Source organism: Chanodichthys erythropterus, chromosome 9 (assembly GCF_024489055.1).
Source record: "Chanodichthys erythropterus isolate Z2021 chromosome 9, ASM2448905v1, whole genome shotgun sequence".
Classification (NCBI taxonomy): Eukaryota; Metazoa; Chordata; class Actinopteri; order Cypriniformes; family Xenocyprididae; genus Chanodichthys; species Chanodichthys erythropterus.
Window position 1 is genome coordinate 13,881,062 of NC_090229.1, and position 17,047 is coordinate 13,898,108.

Below are 17,047 nucleotides of genomic sequence, written 5' to 3' on the forward strand. Positions count from 1 at the left end.
TTGGAGCATTATTGATTACCGATTCTAATCATCAGAGGGAGAACAAAAGAAAACGATATAGCCCCCCAAAATGTCATTGTTGAAGATAAAACAAGACAAAATGAGTTAGTGAGTCCTTGTTTATTAATACACACGTCAGAGAAAATCATTCGTAATGATTATTTAGGCCTTTTATTTATTACTATTGTTTATATGTAAGCGGATATAATCATTACTCAGTTCTGTCTCATATATCACACAAAAAAGGGGATTTACAAAGAAAGAATCTTGTTCTGTAATTACACCCCACACCCAGAAACCGCGTCAGCTGCTTTGTGTTCATTACCAGAGAGCCATGGCTCTGTTCATTACTATCCAGTTAATTCTGGCTGCTGACTGCGCATGCGTCAAATCAGGACATTGGGACTCAGCGGTACACGTTTGGGTGGAACGGGTAAACACAGTTTTTGCATATTTTATTAATCTAATTTAAAGTCACAGACTTTTCTAATTATTACATACAAGAGGCATAGTTTCAGACGCGTCGATGGTTATATTAATTCGTGTGGTTTTTGTGTACAAAACCGCGTCGACAAGCTTCAGGCGATAGTCATCGGACTGAATTAGCGACACACAATCTTGTATGCTTATCATGTTTTTAACGTCTCGAGGCGGTTGTTTTACGTTTCGAAATAGTGAAAGAACAGTCGTTTTGTGCTTGTCAAGAACGTATCCGTTTTTTTTCGTGTGCCAATGGTTGAACGTGTCCTATACATGCTAGTAAGCTAACAGTCCTTGAGACATACAGAATGATTTATGTTTTTGGACATATTTTTGCTGTTTATTGTAACTTAACATAAGGACTACGCTCTGCAATATTTTATGTCAAAATCCATCTTGAATGTTCCTGTTGTTTTGACTTTGAGAAACTGAAAATGCATGAACACGAGTGATATAAATGTGTGGTCGTTGATTAAATCTGGTTATCTGTTCTGTCATTATCAAGGTCCAGTTTCCCTCTTTAAAAAGCTGCAGGAATCATGGGAGCCGGTGAGTCCTTTTATGCTTTATTTTGTGTTATAGGCTGTGTGATATTCTCAAGGACGCTATTTTGTGTTTCTTAACGTTGCTAAGATATGTAGTGGGTGTGTATGCTGAGCCTGCCTAGTGATCTGATGGCTGTCACGTAAAGGACTTCTGTCAGTAATTTCCAATTAGTATTAGTTACAGATTATCAACAGGGGTCTCGGTTTACATAGCGCCTCTAATATTTAATCCATGCCTAATCTGATATTTATGGATCACAATATAGCATCTGTTTTATTTTTCTCCCACTCTCAATGGTGAGGAACAGTAGGCTACTCTTTTACAGGCTTTCTGTGCCCGGGAGGAACGGGCATTTCAAAGAAACCACTTTGTCAGTCATAGCAGCCCCCCCTCATTGTTTCTGTGCTGTACGCTTATTGTTTGTGTCTATGCCAGTGTTCCTGCCAGCAGATGCCGCGCACTCGGTGCTGCGGAGGCTCCCGAGAGCAAACTTCTTCTTGGAGGAGATGAAACAAGGGAATATCCAGAGAGAATGCAGAGAGGAAATCTGCAATTATGAAGAAGCCAGGGAGGCGTTTGAGAATGATGAGAAAACGGTGAGTTTGGGGTAGTTTTGTGCATGAACTTGAACACAACTTCTGTGGCATTTCCTCTGAACAGGAAATGAGCATTGTCGACAGGAAGGGCTCACTGGGTACACATTTTCTCGGGATGGCTAATTAGGCATTATTCAGAGTAAGGATGTTTGGGTTGAGTTCTTGCAGGAGTTTACACTGTATATTCAAAATGACAGAACAATGATAAGATGAATAATGGCATAATGTGTGCATTTGAGTCAAGGGTAAGGTTGGATGATTTGAGGGGAAAATGTAATTCTGATTTTTTTCTGACAAAAATAAATAAATAAAGCTGCATGTTTGCTGTGCTTATTTGTAGATATGCACAATTTGGCCCAAAAATTGATCAAATCAATATATGATGATGATAATTTTATATTATGTAATGCATAAAATTATTGTTTTGATTATTAATAAAAACTAAAAATATTAAATGAAACAAAGAAAATCAAGAATTAAATAAAAAATAATAATAATTTTACAGTACAACTACAGTACATCTAAAATTAAGTGATCCAATCTTACATCACAGGCAGAGTTCGCGTGGAGCAGCATCAATACTGAAACCCTGATCATGAGACACTGAAAACACTAGATCATTTACTATTCTCATGTAAAAGAAGCATGTAAAAGTGCACATGTCTGTATTTAATTAAATCACAGCTTTTGCGATTTGATAATGGCACATATTTCTGTTTCAGTTTTATTTAGATTAATTGTGCAGCCCTAATCCAGGGTTGTGCAAAGTTTAGAATTTAATAATAGGCTCGAACTCATGACAGGCTTATGACTGTATTTGATTTTTAACATTGATTTTTAAAGATTTCAAATGAGTGTTTCTGATGAAAACTCCCTTTATTATTGCATTATTATATTTATTTATTTATTCTCTTGTACAGCACAATGGCCAACTGCTGTTGTAATTATTGTGCTATATAAATAAAAGTTTGATTGATTGATTGATTGATGATTCGAAATCATGAGTTGGAATTTGAATTGAATTGGACACACCCCACAGGAATTTGAATTAAAATTGGAATTGGAATAACAAGAGAAGAATTTACTGTATTGTAATTGAAAGAAATTCAGCACAGGTGATTTATTCTGGAAAATGAAGCGTTTGGTCCACAAAAGTTCATTTAAATGGATAAACTGAATACAAATATCTTTAGGTATAACTTCTGTCTATCGTCCTAACTGTTCATCTGTCCCTCAAACTTCAGGGCTTTCCTTCAAAACTGTTAAATAAGCCAAGATTTACTAGTAGTATTTTCAATACAATTTAGTTGTACTTCTTTACATTCAAATTTCAGATGCAATCAATTCTGTCATGTTTCAGTTTAGTTTTGGACTTTCAGTTTGTATTTTGAGTTGACTTTCATTATCTGTCTGATCACCGTTATGTTAAGAGGCGGTTTTCCTTGTCTGTTTCCTGGTTCGTGAGTAAGATTATTAAAGTTTATTCCTTGGATAAAGTCTTCAGTCTGTTCCTGAAAACGCCTACTGTGATAACATCATGTTTGCTGTCTCGATTCAAATTCAGCAATTAATGTATAATTCAAATTCAGCTCAGTTTTGTATGGTGAACAGTCATTGCTTTTTGTTGTGCATGGTCTTGGTTATTAGTCATAATGACATTGTGTGGGGTTTTTTGTTTGGAATACAAACAAATGACTTTTGCTTATTTACATTTACGCAGACAGTGTCCTTACGTCACTGTTTCTCTTTCCCGTTGTGACCCTCACAGAGGCGGTTCTGGGAGGAGTACCAGCGTGAGAGCAGCCCCAGGCCTGGCGGACTGGAGTCCATCGCTGGTGGCGTTCATTCCCTGTACCTGATCTTACCGTTGCTACTGGTTTTGCTGCTCATTGCTGCGGTTTCCATCACGGTTTGGAGATGCCACTCACGCAAAAGATCCCAGCAAAGCCCTGCCATTGGGCGTCCACAAAGAGACACAACCCTATCGGTGGTGTCAATGGACCAGTGGGGTCGGGACTACCATCCTGACATCAGTCCTCACTCGGAGATCAGTGGCCACAGTAGCCCCGCCTACCCCGGCGCAGACCTCACTCCTGGGCGGGGCAGTCGGGGTGACCCACCCCCTTCATATGAGGAAGCTGTGGGCCATACAGATATACAGATTGAAGCAGAGCCTCCACCACAATATGAAGACATCATCAGTAACCACGGTAGCACGGTTGCCATCTCCCAGGGAAAGTGAGGGATCTTCCAGGCAAGCCTCACGTAGAGATGCATTTTGAGGCCTCCACCCATACTGTAAACCCTTAATGCTATACTTTTTTACAACTACTTCTCCGACAGGCTTTATTTTCAGTTCCAGCACTAACAAAACAGCTAAACCGCTTTACTTGCACTCTTAAATATAAAGGCATTAATGGTTCCATAAAGAACCATGTTCTTCACACTAAGAAAAAATGGTTCTTTTAAGAACTGTTTGCTGAAAGGTTTTTTTGGCATTGGTGTGAAAATCCCCTTTTGGAACCTTTATTTTTAAGAGTATAGTATGAAGAGAAAACAACAAATGCAATTTTATTCCAATACTGTAACTTGCACATTGTTAAACATTGGATTTCAGATTTCAGAGACGATCGCAGAACTCATGACAGCTTGAATCCTGACCCAAGTCCAAATCCAATGACAATGAAGTACTGTAACATGAACAACTCGCTCACATTCTTCTTAGTTAGATGTTCTGAATTTCATAGGACTTACTAAGAAATGAGCTAAACATTTTTTTTCCCAGTTGTGGCCTCTTATTGGACCATTTAGAACAATGATACTAAATCATCAGATTCAGTGTGGAGAAAAAAAATTGCACAATATTTTCAGGAAGTGGTATATTTTAATGTTTACTGACATGCTAAACTTTAAGGTTCATTGTAACCTTCAGAGATAGCCTAAGCTGAGATGGTTATCTCTGTAACCTTTCTAACTGCATAGTCACCTCTATGCACTGGACTCAGAGAATCCGTGAAACATATTAGGCTGATTTTGTTTTTCTCTAGTTGAGGTGTTAAACACTGTGTGTTAGATTTAGTTAACATGTTGGAAACTTTTCAGCTGAATTGATAACCAATTAACAAGGTTTGGTCAATGTTATCAGCAACATTGTTCCAAGCATAATTTTACAAATGCAATCCTGATTTTATGTAGCATCATGGTTTCTGAATAAGCCTAAGTCGACACCAGGGGTCTGTTCTTCGTAACTCCGTTAGCTGGATTTGATTTATGATGATTTTGCATGATCTGGGATCGTTTTAGTTCTTTGACGCTCATCCTGGACTTGCTGTCATAGCAACGGGTCCATAAGCTTGCTCATGAGCAGGCATATTTCATGTAAACAGGATTAGATTGCATCTAAGTGGAGGTGATGCTTAAAGTCTGTCCTAGCCACTGCTACTTTCTTACAAGAGTACCCTTATGTGAAAAATAAATTTGCAAATAATATTATAATGTTGTGCAGTCTACCATAATATAGACACAGCCAGTTTTACTCATTGAGAGAGTTATTCGTGAGGGAATAATTACCATATAATTTTATTGGGGTCTTATACACATGATGTAGGCTACATGTATCTATGCCATGCGCGCATTAATTTGAACCGCGACAGCTATTAAGGGAGTGGCTTGATGCAGCGCACGAGATGCAGATAACTTGATCTTAACCCTTAAGAAACTTTAATGAATGCTGTCCCGTTACAAATCTGCTTCAAAGGAAAATTAAGGTTCCGAGTATCGATAAATCTGCCCTTTTCGAGGAACACAAGAACGCATAGTAATCTCAGACAATTTAGTCCAGATATTTTAATCTAATCCACAAATATGTTTAAAGAACTAAATTAGCCAGAGTTCAGTTATCACAAATAGAAGATCTGGCATCTCAGATGTATTAAGCGAGGTACGAAGAACTGACCCCAAATCAGCGTGTGTGAAGTTTTGGTCTGCTGTAGGAAAATATGATACTGAGCTATTGTACAAGTGTGGTTTGAGTTTTGTCTCTTCGGTTAAGCCACATTGAGTTCCATGGCAAGACATGGTAGACTAAGTGTCTATGCAACAGTGCTCTCTTTTCTCTCCATGTTTTTGGAGCCGTTTACATGGTCACAGCCTTGTGAAATTAATTCTTATTGTGGCCAAGGATTAAGCAGGCATATTAAGCATCCCAAGCTGGGAATACTAGGACAAGCAAGATAAATTGTCAACCGTGGAGGTGATTAAGGAACAAGAAGCATGCTTTTTGTTTGTTGTGAGCTGTGCAGACTTTCTTTTAGATTTGTTTTAGAGTATATAACTTGTGTTTTGTTTCTCTAACCTCTTAGAGAATGTTAAAAATAACAGTTATTGACTAAGCTACTTTTTTTTTACTTGTTGAAGGTTGATTTCGCATTTGATTTAGCTTTCACACTATAGTTTTGGGTCTGAATCGTGGTACGTTTGTATTAACCACGTGAGCACTAGCAGCTGTTTACCACTATAAAGAGGGTCCACTTCAAAGCATAACTCCTTTTTTTCCCCCCATGACAAATGATTTTTTGGTAACACTTCACTTGTAGCCTTTATGTATAATACATTATAAAGGCGTTTGTCTTGTCTTAATGCATTATATTTTTTAAAATGTGTAACACTGAATAGATAATAATGTATTATATAACTGTTATTGCACTTATTTATGAGACCATAAGGTGCTTTACATGGCGTAATGCGTTAAAATACTTTTTATTAATAATGTGTTATATAAAGGCTTCAAGTAAAGTGATTTTATTTTTTATTTTTTTTCCTCTTGAAAACTTTGACTGTTAAACGATTTTGGATATTTGACACTAGCTTTCAGCTTGGGCTTGTCTGAGTGTTTAACAGCAAGCGGACACCTTTTACCTCATACCGTTTTCTTCTTGGTTTCATACTCTGGTTTTCACCTCAGGCCCCAGCTAAACTAAACAAAAACCAAGAGAATTTCAGATTAGGATCAAATTATGGGAACAAGCCTTCCCCTGAAATGAGAAAAAACTCAAGGAAACATTCAGTATTAAATATCAGGAAAGTGTGTGTTTATGGGTGTGAGGGGGGAAAAGGAACATAATGGAAAACAGTCATGCATTTGTATTTATTCAGTAACTATGAGTGAATGCACTTTTTTCAGGGCACCAATTGCTCTTTGTAAAGGAATATTATTTGATGTGTAAAGGAATATATTAATTAATGGAAACGATGTGATAAATGACAAAAAAAAATATGGCAAGGCTGTTTGGTTTATCCTCTTGGATTTGTACAGCTTATATTCTCAGTTCATCGACATGCTCAGCTGACATAAATATGCAATAAAATACATCACCAGCACTAACTCCAGAAAGCTTTGTGAAAATCAAAACAGTCTCACTTTGCCTAAAATGTTTGTGTTTTCAACGATATTGTGAAATAAGACTGCCGTCACTTGAAATACAGTCTGATGTTGCAAGTTTCATTGATTTTGACAGATGTTGCTGTATATTTGCAGGCTGATATTTCTGTGGTAGTTAAGAGTGACTGTGGTGGTGTTTATTGCTTAAGCCTTACTCAGAGATAGATTAAAAATGTATATATAAATGTGTTAAGAACAAAAATGTAATTTTTTGTAATGATTGAGCTTGACTTTTTATTTTTAATAAAAGTTTTTTGGCCCTCAGTTCTCTGACTTTGTTCTTCCACTGCTCCATAAACTGTTCAAATAAATCAGTTCAACAAAATTGTTTTATTCAGCAAGGTTAAACTCATCTAAAGTGACAGTAAAGACTTTTACATGGTTACAAAAGATTTTTAATTCAAATAAATTCTGTTCTTTTGAATTTTCTGTTAAAGAATCCTGAAAAAAACGTATCATGGAATTTCTTGAGAACCAAATCAGCATAATAGAATGACTTCTGAAGGATCGTGTGACACTGAAAACTGTCATAAAAATTAAAAATGTAATGCTGAAAATTCAGCTTTGCCATCACAGGAATAAATTGTATTTTAAAATATATTAAAATACAAAAGGGTTATTTTAAATTGTAATGATATTTCACAATATTACTATTTTTACTGTATTTTTTTTAGCAAATAAATGCAGTCTTGGTTGAATGTGAGACTTAAATAATTAAAAAAATATATAATAAAAAATAATTTGCAATGTTAATTTTTGTTGTCAGACTAGAAGTCTAATATAACATTATGAGCATATTATAAATATCTACTTTATGTAAAATGTATAAAGTCTTTGTTTTTTAGTATTCCCTATTATTTAAGTTTAACAAACCCAGATGAGTTAGGCTTCAGATCTAATGTTCCTCCTTTAAAATTCAGTCTACCCATTAACCCCTTTGTGCCCATTTTTTCTGAATGGTTTCATGCATATAGTCATGTTAATAGTGTCCTATGTGAACATGTTCTGCATTTATAAAAATTACACGGGACATGGGGGTGGGACAGTAGAGCTGTGGAGAGATTGCTCTCTCATCTCCTCCTTCTGGCTGATTTATTCATTTTATTTTATTTATATAGATATCAGTTAAAGGGTGAAGTTACACTCTAAAAAATGCTGGGTTGAAAATGGAAAAACCCAGCAATTGGGTTAAATGTTTACCCACCCTGCTGGGTAGTTTTTAACTCAACAATTGTTTAAAAATGAACCCAAAGTATGTTGGAAATTAACATTTATTAATGTTTAATGAATCATAACTAAACAATAGACATTTATTAAATTGCTTGTTAATGTTCACCTTTTGATTATTATTGTTGCCTTTAGTAATCATGTCTGATTTTTAATTTCCAGCCTATTTTGGGTTCATTTTAAGCCAGCCATATAGTCATTTTTAAACAATAGTTTAAATAAAATTACCCAGCATGCTGGGCAAACATTTAACCCAACCACTGGGTTTGTCCATTTTTAACCCATTATTTTTTGGAGTGTATGTTATGTGGGATATTATGAAAGCAAAAAGCACTAAAGACCAATAACCTTGATTTATTAACCTATCCACAGTATTCCCCATTTTGCTCATAATATATGTACTTACAAGTCATTTGCCCACCGGCAACTATAGTTGCCGCTTGGATTTTGATGCCAAACCTATAAAAGAAAAGTGGGCTAAAATGGGCTAATGTTAATTACTCTGCCTCCATTCAAACAAGCACACCAAGGTCGTTCTATGTTGTAACTTATTAACTTTATGAGCAGATCTGCATGCTAAAACAACTTGCCCAAACAATGGACATCATCACACAAAATTAATGTTCTGTTGCTTTAGAGACATTTGGGCATTATCATTAATGTTTGAACTTGAACGCATATCAGACGATTTTCTTATCCTTAAAAGTTTAGCAGCCATGTCGGAAATGAATGGATTTTATATTTGTGAATACCTTAACTGACTTTACTGACAAACATACCAAAATTTAAAGCAAAAATATAAAAACACTTTATTGTTTTTTAATACACAGAATATCAACATTACAATGTCCTGAGAATAATCCTTATTGTAATTTTAATATCTAAAAAAAGAAAGAAAAAAGGCCAGTACTGGAATAGAGATCTGTTAGCGCATGACAGGACACAAAAATGGCCTTGAAGTGAGACAAAGACAACGAACAGTGCTAGAAATGCAATAATGGCATGGCGCTTGCATCAGCTCAAGTTAAACATGACCATTTAGACATACGTGACTGACATGTCCATTTAAAAACAGCATACCAAGGTCATTAAAGTTTTCGAATACACCAGTAGTCATAAAGCAGTGCAAGCAGAAACAAAGCTGTAACTAAGTAACACTGTCACAGGAGTAAACACTGCCTTTCCAGTGAATCCATACAGCCAATGGCAATTATAGAGAGTTCATTACAGCCTTGCCAGTAATCGTGCCTTGTAGTAGTTAGTCAGCAAAGAGTCAATGAGTCAAATGGTAAGAATGTGTCCTGCCATAGTCTATTTTACTGAATGTTGTTGTTCTAACTTAATATCTAGAGTTTGCTTATATGTTTGGTATCCAGAGATAAACACACCCTGCATTTTCACATTTCCCACCCAATATTGATGAGCTTCCTCTCAATCAGAGCCATTCTTTAGGGTTCCGTAAGACCTCCAGCATCTCTGCTTCCTTTGTGCCTTTTGTGGGCTCATGCATGTACTCCCACCTGAAATTAAACATTTATGTTAGCCAGTTTTTAATATCAAACAATATATATAGTAGACATTAATTGAGACACTAAAGAAAGAAGTGCTACTTTGAAACTTTTCTTTGAGTTTTTAAAAGGGTCATATCATGAGGAATACAAATTTAATTTATGATTTGAGGTTATCATAACAGCTCGTTTTACAGCAAAGTGGGCTTTTCTTGAAGGCACAGTAGCAAAATTCAGTTTAATTCACAGGGTCAGTGAGTAAAGTGAATAATGCTTGTGTAAAAAAATAAATTATATCCGTTTTGGTGTGAAAAACTTATTATAAGTTGACCACAGGGAAAAATAAATTGAAAAATGTATTATATAACTTTAAATTAAATTTAGATTGTGTAAGTAAACAAAGTTAAAAAATGATCGAAAAAAAAGAGGACCATCCATAGTAAAAGGCATTAGATGATGTGATCGACACAGTTCTCTCATACCTTGCAGTAAGCGGTAGGGACATCAGGATGCTCTCGATGCGTGACCCAGGTGTGGCCAGGCCAAATTTCACCCCTCTGTCATACACTAAATTAAATTCCACATATCTAAGAAAAACAAAGGGATTTTGGTTACCCACTGAACATTTATATCTACATTTGAAAAAATATTTACAATAATGATTATCAAATATTATTAATATCTTTATTATTAATTGTATAATATTATTCTATATATATTATTAATATTGATAAGAGCAACTGAATTGGCTGAATCGGAATAAAAAGTCAAAATAACTTCCATTTTAATATAGTATGTTGCGGTTTATATAATGGTTCTTCAGTATTATATTTTAAATCAATAATATATATATATATATATATATATATATATATATATATATATATATATACACATACACACACACACACACACACACACACACACACACACACACACACACACACACACACACACACACACACACAGTGCTCAGCTCAACGTAAATGAGTACACCCCCTTTGAAAAGTAACATTTTAAACAATATCTCAATGAACACAAAAACAATTTCTAAAATGTTGACAAGAATAAGTTTGATATAACATTTGTTTAAAAGTAAGGTTAATTATATAACTTACACAGATTACACATTTTTCAGTTTTACTCAGATTAGGGTGATGCAAAAATAAGTAGAACCCCACTGAAAGTCTCTGGAGCAAAGCAAAATTTTTGACTACAAATGTGTAATTTAACAAGAATTCAAGCACAGGTGAGTCTAATTATTCATTACACAGGTGTCCAGCAGACAGTTGACTATAAAAGGGTGTTAAAACCCCGTTCTATTTCATGCTGTCAGCAATGGCACTACATGGAAGAGAAATATAAGACCTGAGAATAAAAATAATTTCTTTACACCAGAAAGATGAAGGCTACAAGAAGATCAGCAAAGCTTTACTTATCAGTTAGAATACTTTAGCAAAAGTGGTACAAAAATGTAAAAAAGATGGAACTGCAACCATCTCAAGGAGACGTCCATGCATGTAAGTTCACTGCAGTTATCTAAAGAAGTAGAAAGCCAAACTGGGGTGACTATTTCCCGTGACACAATACGGCGTACACTGCAGAGGAATGACATGCATGGGTGTCGTCCACGAAAGAAGCCTCTCCAAAAGCCCAGGCACAAAAAAACCCACCTAGAGTTTGCCAGGGCCCAGGCATGCTGATAAACCTTACTTTCATGTTATAAGTTAAACAGATGTTATATTGAACTTAGTATTGTCAACGTTTTGGAAAATGTTTTTGTGTTCATTGAGATATTGTTTAAAATGTTACTTTTTAAAGGGGGTGTACTCATTTATGCTGGGCACTGAATAATATAGGAATTCATTTCATTTTTTTTTATATACAGTACAGTCCAAAAGTTTGGAACCACTAAGATTTTTAATGTTTTTAAAAGAAGTTTCGTCTGCTCATCAAGGCTACATTTATTTAATTAAAAATACAGTAAAAACAGTAATATTGTGAAATATTATTACAGTTTAAAATAACTGTGTACTATTTAAATATATTTGACAAAGTAATTTATTCCTGTGATGCAAAGCTGAATTTTCAGCATCATTACTCCAGTCTTCAGTGTCACATGATCCTTCAGAAATCATTCTAATATGCTGATTTGCTGCTCAAGAAACATTTATGATTATTTTCAATGTTGAAAACAGTTGTGTACTTTTTTTTTCAGGATTCCTTGATGAATAGAAAGTTCAAAAGAACAGCATTTATCTGAAATACAAAACTTCTGTAGCATTATACACTACCGTTCAAAAGTTTAGGGTCAGTAAGAATTTTTATTTTTATTTTTTTGAAAAGAAATTAAAGAAATTAATACTTTTATTCAGCAAGGATGCATTAAATCAATCAAAAGTGACAGTAAAGACATTTATAATGTTACAAAAGATTAGATTTCAGATAAACACTGTTCTTTTGAACTTTCTATTCATCAAATAATCCTGAAAAAAATATTGTACACAAATATTTTGTACAATTGTACACATTAAATGTTTCTTGAGCAGCAGATCAGCATATTAGAATGATTTCTGAAGGATCATGTGACACTGAAGACTGGAGTAATGATGCTGAAAATTCAGCTTTGCATCACAGGAATAAATTACTTTGTGAAATAGAAAACAGTTATTTTAAATTGTAATAATATTTCACAATATTACTGTTTTTACTGTATTTTTAATTAAATAAATGTAGCCTTGGTGAGCAGACGAAACTTCTTTTAAAAACATTAAAAATCTTAGTGGTTCCAAACTTTTGGACTGTACTGTATGTGTATATATATATATATATATATATTATATATATATATATATATATATATATATATATATATATATATATATATATATATATATATAAATATATAATATATATATATATATATAAAATGAAATGAATTCCACATCAGAATGGACTCTTTAACTAACCTGCCTCTCCTGACTTGTTGCCAGTCCTTCTCCTCAGGGGTGAAAGAGTCATTTAGATGCTTGTACACAATGGGCAGGTAACAGGGCACCACAGTTTTGGCACAGCTTTTCACAAAATTAAACACCTCCTCCTGATTGGGGGAATCCAAATCATCAAAAAATATCCCACCAATGCCTCTTGTCTCCCCTCGGTGACGGATGTAGAAGTAGTTGTCACACCTTGAGAAAAAAAAAAAAACTACTGATGCTAGCCTAATATTTAGGAAGCAAGTCTATTTAATTACAAATAAAAAATGAAAATACAAAAATTAACTCATTCATGATAAACTTCCAGCAACAAAAAAAAAAGAAAAGAAAAAAGAAAAAAGGACATTACAACACAAGTGTTGACTCACACAATACATTGGAAGCTGCAAATAATGGGAAATCTTATCTTTGCTGAACAGTTAAAATCCACCCAGAAGATATAACACTCATACAACACAAACCCACACACACCCATAACAGCTGTAACACACCCCATTCACACACACACAACACTAATGAGATTCCTACCACTTTTTGAAGTCTGGGTAATATTTAGGATGGTGCTTGTCACATGCTTTCTTCAGAGTCTTGTGGAAATGGGCGGCATCTTCCAAATCAATGTAAACAGGAGTGAGATCCGTTCCTCCACCAAACCACCACTGCTTTGTGCCTATCAGAAGAAGGGAGATGAAGAGAGAACGAGATGGGTGGTGGGCATTGATAACAACATCTCTCTTCACACAGCCTCAAATGACTTAGCAAAACACTCACCATCTGCTTCCTCAATCTCAAAGTATCTGTAGTTGAAGTGCACTGTGGGAATGTGAGGGTTTTTGGGGTGTATGACTGAACTCACACCCATGGCACAGAACGGCAACTTCCCTGGAACACAGAGATAATGCTAAATGGTAAAAACTATAACTTATGCATCACGTCTTCTCAATCACTCTCATTCGCAAACTGAGCTCAAACTGTAAAACGAAGTAGAACTGAAGATTTAAGGAACTGGTTTCAGTCATGCTCTGCATTCACCTCGAAAAGGGAAGTCAGTATCTCACCATCTTTCCCTTTCAGAACTTTTCCACGGCTGCGCATTTGCTTGGCGGCCTCTTCAGTCAGATTTCCAAACACCACGGACACATTCACACCCGCTTTCTCAAAAACCTTCCCATCTTGCATCACACAGCTGATACCCCCTCCACCTTTAGCAGACATAAGAAAAACATGATATGATACAGTGTAACACCAGCATGAAGCTTCTAGCTAATAATTAATTTATTAATGTTTCAGTTTTATAGGTTTAAAGCAAAATCTGAATCTTTTCACCCCCTGGTTAAGAATCACAGATCTATGGAGCAATTATTTATTTTATAGCAGATTATAATAATATATAATTATAAAGCACACATTTTAGCCCGATAATAACTAAATAATAATTCAAATCAGTCAATTACAACAAAATGGAATGTTTCCATTTTCCAAAATTAAATTTGGAATGAGATTTTGCCATTTATTGGTAAACCCGATACATAAACCAATTATAAAATTCATACACTAGACAGAAGAGTACACTTTGCAGTATATAAATGTATAGTGCGTCATCTGGGACAAAATATGAGTCATAATTATGAGATAAAAAGTCACATTTATGACATAAATCACTGAAATTATGAGCTCAAGAGCAAAAATTGAGAAACAAAATTGAGAAAAACTATAACAAGTTCTGACAAAAAGAAATTTATGATTATATTATGATTAAAAGTCAAAATTACAAGATAAAGTAATAATAATTAAAGAATAAAATATTAAATAAAGTAAATAATACATATCAAACAATAAAGTAATAATTATTATTTAGTTATTATTGTGACAAAAGTGTGTGCTTTATATAATTATGACCAAAATTGTCTATTTTTTGTATTTCATAATTTCGACTTTTTATACCATAATTATGTCATAAATATGGTTTACCAAAATATGCTTTTTTCTTATGTTCTTATCTAGAAAAGGGCTTCCATACAGGGTGAATTCACGTTAATTGGGATCAGGGCCGGGTCTAGGGGGGGGCTAGGAGGGGCAATGCCCCCCAGATTTCTCTTGTTCCCCTCCAACATCCCCAGGATACTAATTTTTTTGTGATAGCACACAAAATGTAAAAAATATATAAACACTAAATTAGTTTATACGCAAATTTTTCTGGCGCGCATCCTTTTACAGCTCTCCCTCACAGACATGCTCAGCACTTCAGGTGCTCACTCACACCATGCTAGAATTGCCATAATTACAAGATTTCAACTTGTAAAAAGCTTTCATGTCCTCATCCACATCCTTTTTCTAAGCAGTTTTCCAAGACACACCTTATCTGATCACTTCTCAAGACGGCCATTGACAATCACTTGAGCAGATGACATGCAGCTCCTTTATAAATGCACTCTAGTCAATATTTAAACGCGTTAATACATTGCTACATGATCATGGAACACTTGGAAATGTAGCTTGGAATTTTAAAAATGTGATTTCCAAGTCATGAAAAATCTTGAAAATTAATGAATTAAAAAAAAAAAAAAAAAAATAGATGTAACTATTATAGTAAAATATAAAATAGTTTTGCTAAGTTATGTTCAGCTCTAAAATATTCTATCAGCATATTGCACTATTAGTTGAATAGCCTATTATTTGATGTGATAACACCTTTCAGAATCTGCAAAATATCAATAATTTTAAAAATAAATAAGTGAGATCAAAAATTGTTTTTTTTGTTTTGTTTTTTGGCACTGCAACAAAAATGTATTATTATGAGATGTTTACATATAGTCCACAATATATAATAAAACACGAAAAAGGAAAGAATCATGCAACCAGGTCTTCTAATGGTTTAAATTTCTTCAATGAACCAAGTTGTCTTCCTCCACTTTTAAATTTTACCCTTCTTAAAGATTTAGAGTAAATCCAAAATTCTTACTGCAAAACAGAAAACAATGGCTTTGTTTTAAGGAACTTACAGTAAATTAATATAACATGAATATAACATTTTCCCAAAATGAAAATATTGTTCAGTAGACATTGAATGTGTTCATCTTACATTATTATACCAAAAATCATGTAATATTTAGAAAATAAAGTAATCAAATTAATTGTAATTTTAAGCCATTCGTATCTTAGACCAAAAGTCTCTAAACAGTCCAATTAAGTCCAAAATGACCCCCCCCCCCCCCCCCCCCCCCCCCCCCCAGTCACGAAATCCTAGAACCGGGCCTGATTGGGATGCTTCATCTCAATGGCAAAAAGTGTCCCAATCACCTTGAATTCACCCTAACCTGTTACTCTAAAAATAAATCAGGACTTGTGTGGACCATAATGTTTGCTCTACTTTATCTAAGGCTTGTGTGCCACTAGTTAAGTTATGTTATATATTTTACACTTAACATGTTTTTAAATGAATCACTTATAATATTAGTGAAGTAGGGCAGCAAAAATGAGTCAACCTTCTTTTCTACTCCATCTGTCCACCTTGAACGTGCCTCCATCCACCTCCTCAAGGGCTCTACAGAATGCAGCCTGTGTCTCCATGATGAGCATCTCCATTCTCGTAGACATCTCGTCTTTCCTCTGCTCTAAGACCTTGATGTCAGTGACTGGTGGAGACATGAACGACTTGCATCTCTCCCGCACGTCTCCCTCCTCTTCTTCAACCTTGTATATCTTCGTTGCCATTTCTGCCCGCTGAAAGTGACTTACACCTGCCGCCAGGACACCAGTGACAGCTGCTGCTCCAGCAGCCAGAAATACACCTTTACCGTACCGCCCGAGTGAGATGCTCCCCGGCGATGCTTGAGACATCTGTCTCGTCCCTGCTCTTATGAATGACCATTTTCCTCCCGGAAGAAAGGCACATTTACGGAGGGTAGAGTAACGAGATACAAAAGAGTGGAAATCAGCAGTACCATGCGCAGACCGGGACGCTTGGCACAGTCTTGCTATTGATCTCGCTGAGTTGTTCATTGTGCACAAAGCTATAGAAGTCATTTTGTCTACTGAGCGAGAACAACTGTATCTGTCCACGAGCTGTCAGTTGATAACAGTATCATAAATGGGTGTGAAGTAACTATATGCAGTTTTGCACGTAGCTTCTTCAACAGTTCTGCCCGCGGAGGCGTGTCTTGATGTTTGTATGCGTGTCGTGGTGTGTTATGGGAAATTGAGTTTTTCCACATATAATTTGTGCTTTATTCGATCCAATACGGACTACATATA

At 35.1% G+C, this 17,047-nt stretch overlaps 2 protein-coding genes across 4 annotated transcripts; one reads left to right on the top strand and one right to left on the bottom strand.

Annotated features, from left to right (window-relative positions):
* Nucleotides 1–368: 368 nt before the first annotated feature.
* On the top strand, nt 369–7,320 carry prrg1 (proline rich Gla (G-carboxyglutamic acid) 1). 2 transcript variants are annotated; one of them, XM_067393614.1, is made up of 4 exons: nt 369–433; nt 986–1,029; nt 1,462–1,622; nt 3,391–7,320. In XM_067393614.1, the coding sequence occupies exons 2-4, from the start codon at nt 1,020–1,022 to the stop codon at nt 3,862–3,864; spliced, it is 645 nt and encodes a 214-aa protein (XP_067249715.1). In that variant the 5' UTR covers nt 369–433; nt 986–1,019; the 3' UTR covers nt 3,865–7,320. The 2 variants fall into 2 exon arrangements, with proteins under 2 accessions (XP_067249715.1, XP_067249717.1); XM_067393616.1 differs by lacking the exon at nt 369–433 and adding an exon at nt 540–759.
* Nucleotides 7,321–9,033: 1,713 nt separating this feature from the next.
* Nucleotides 9,034–17,012, bottom strand: cpox (coproporphyrinogen oxidase). 2 transcript variants are annotated; one of them, XR_010895956.1, is made up of 7 exons: nt 16,279–17,012; nt 13,852–13,995; nt 13,565–13,675; nt 13,322–13,463; nt 12,771–12,985; nt 10,280–10,384; nt 9,034–9,809 (listed from the first exon to the last, which is right to left on the bottom strand). XR_010895956.1 is itself a non-coding variant. In XM_067394671.1 (7 exons), the coding sequence occupies exons 1-7, from the start codon at nt 16,817–16,819 to the stop codon at nt 9,725–9,727; spliced, it is 1,347 nt and encodes a 448-aa protein (XP_067250772.1). In that variant the 5' UTR covers nt 16,820–17,006; the 3' UTR covers nt 9,049–9,724. The 2 variants fall into 2 exon arrangements, 1 of the variants encoding a protein (XP_067250772.1); XM_067394671.1 differs by having other exon boundaries at nt 9,049–9,809; nt 12,767–12,985; nt 16,279–17,006.
* Nucleotides 17,013–17,047: the final 35 nt, after the last annotated feature.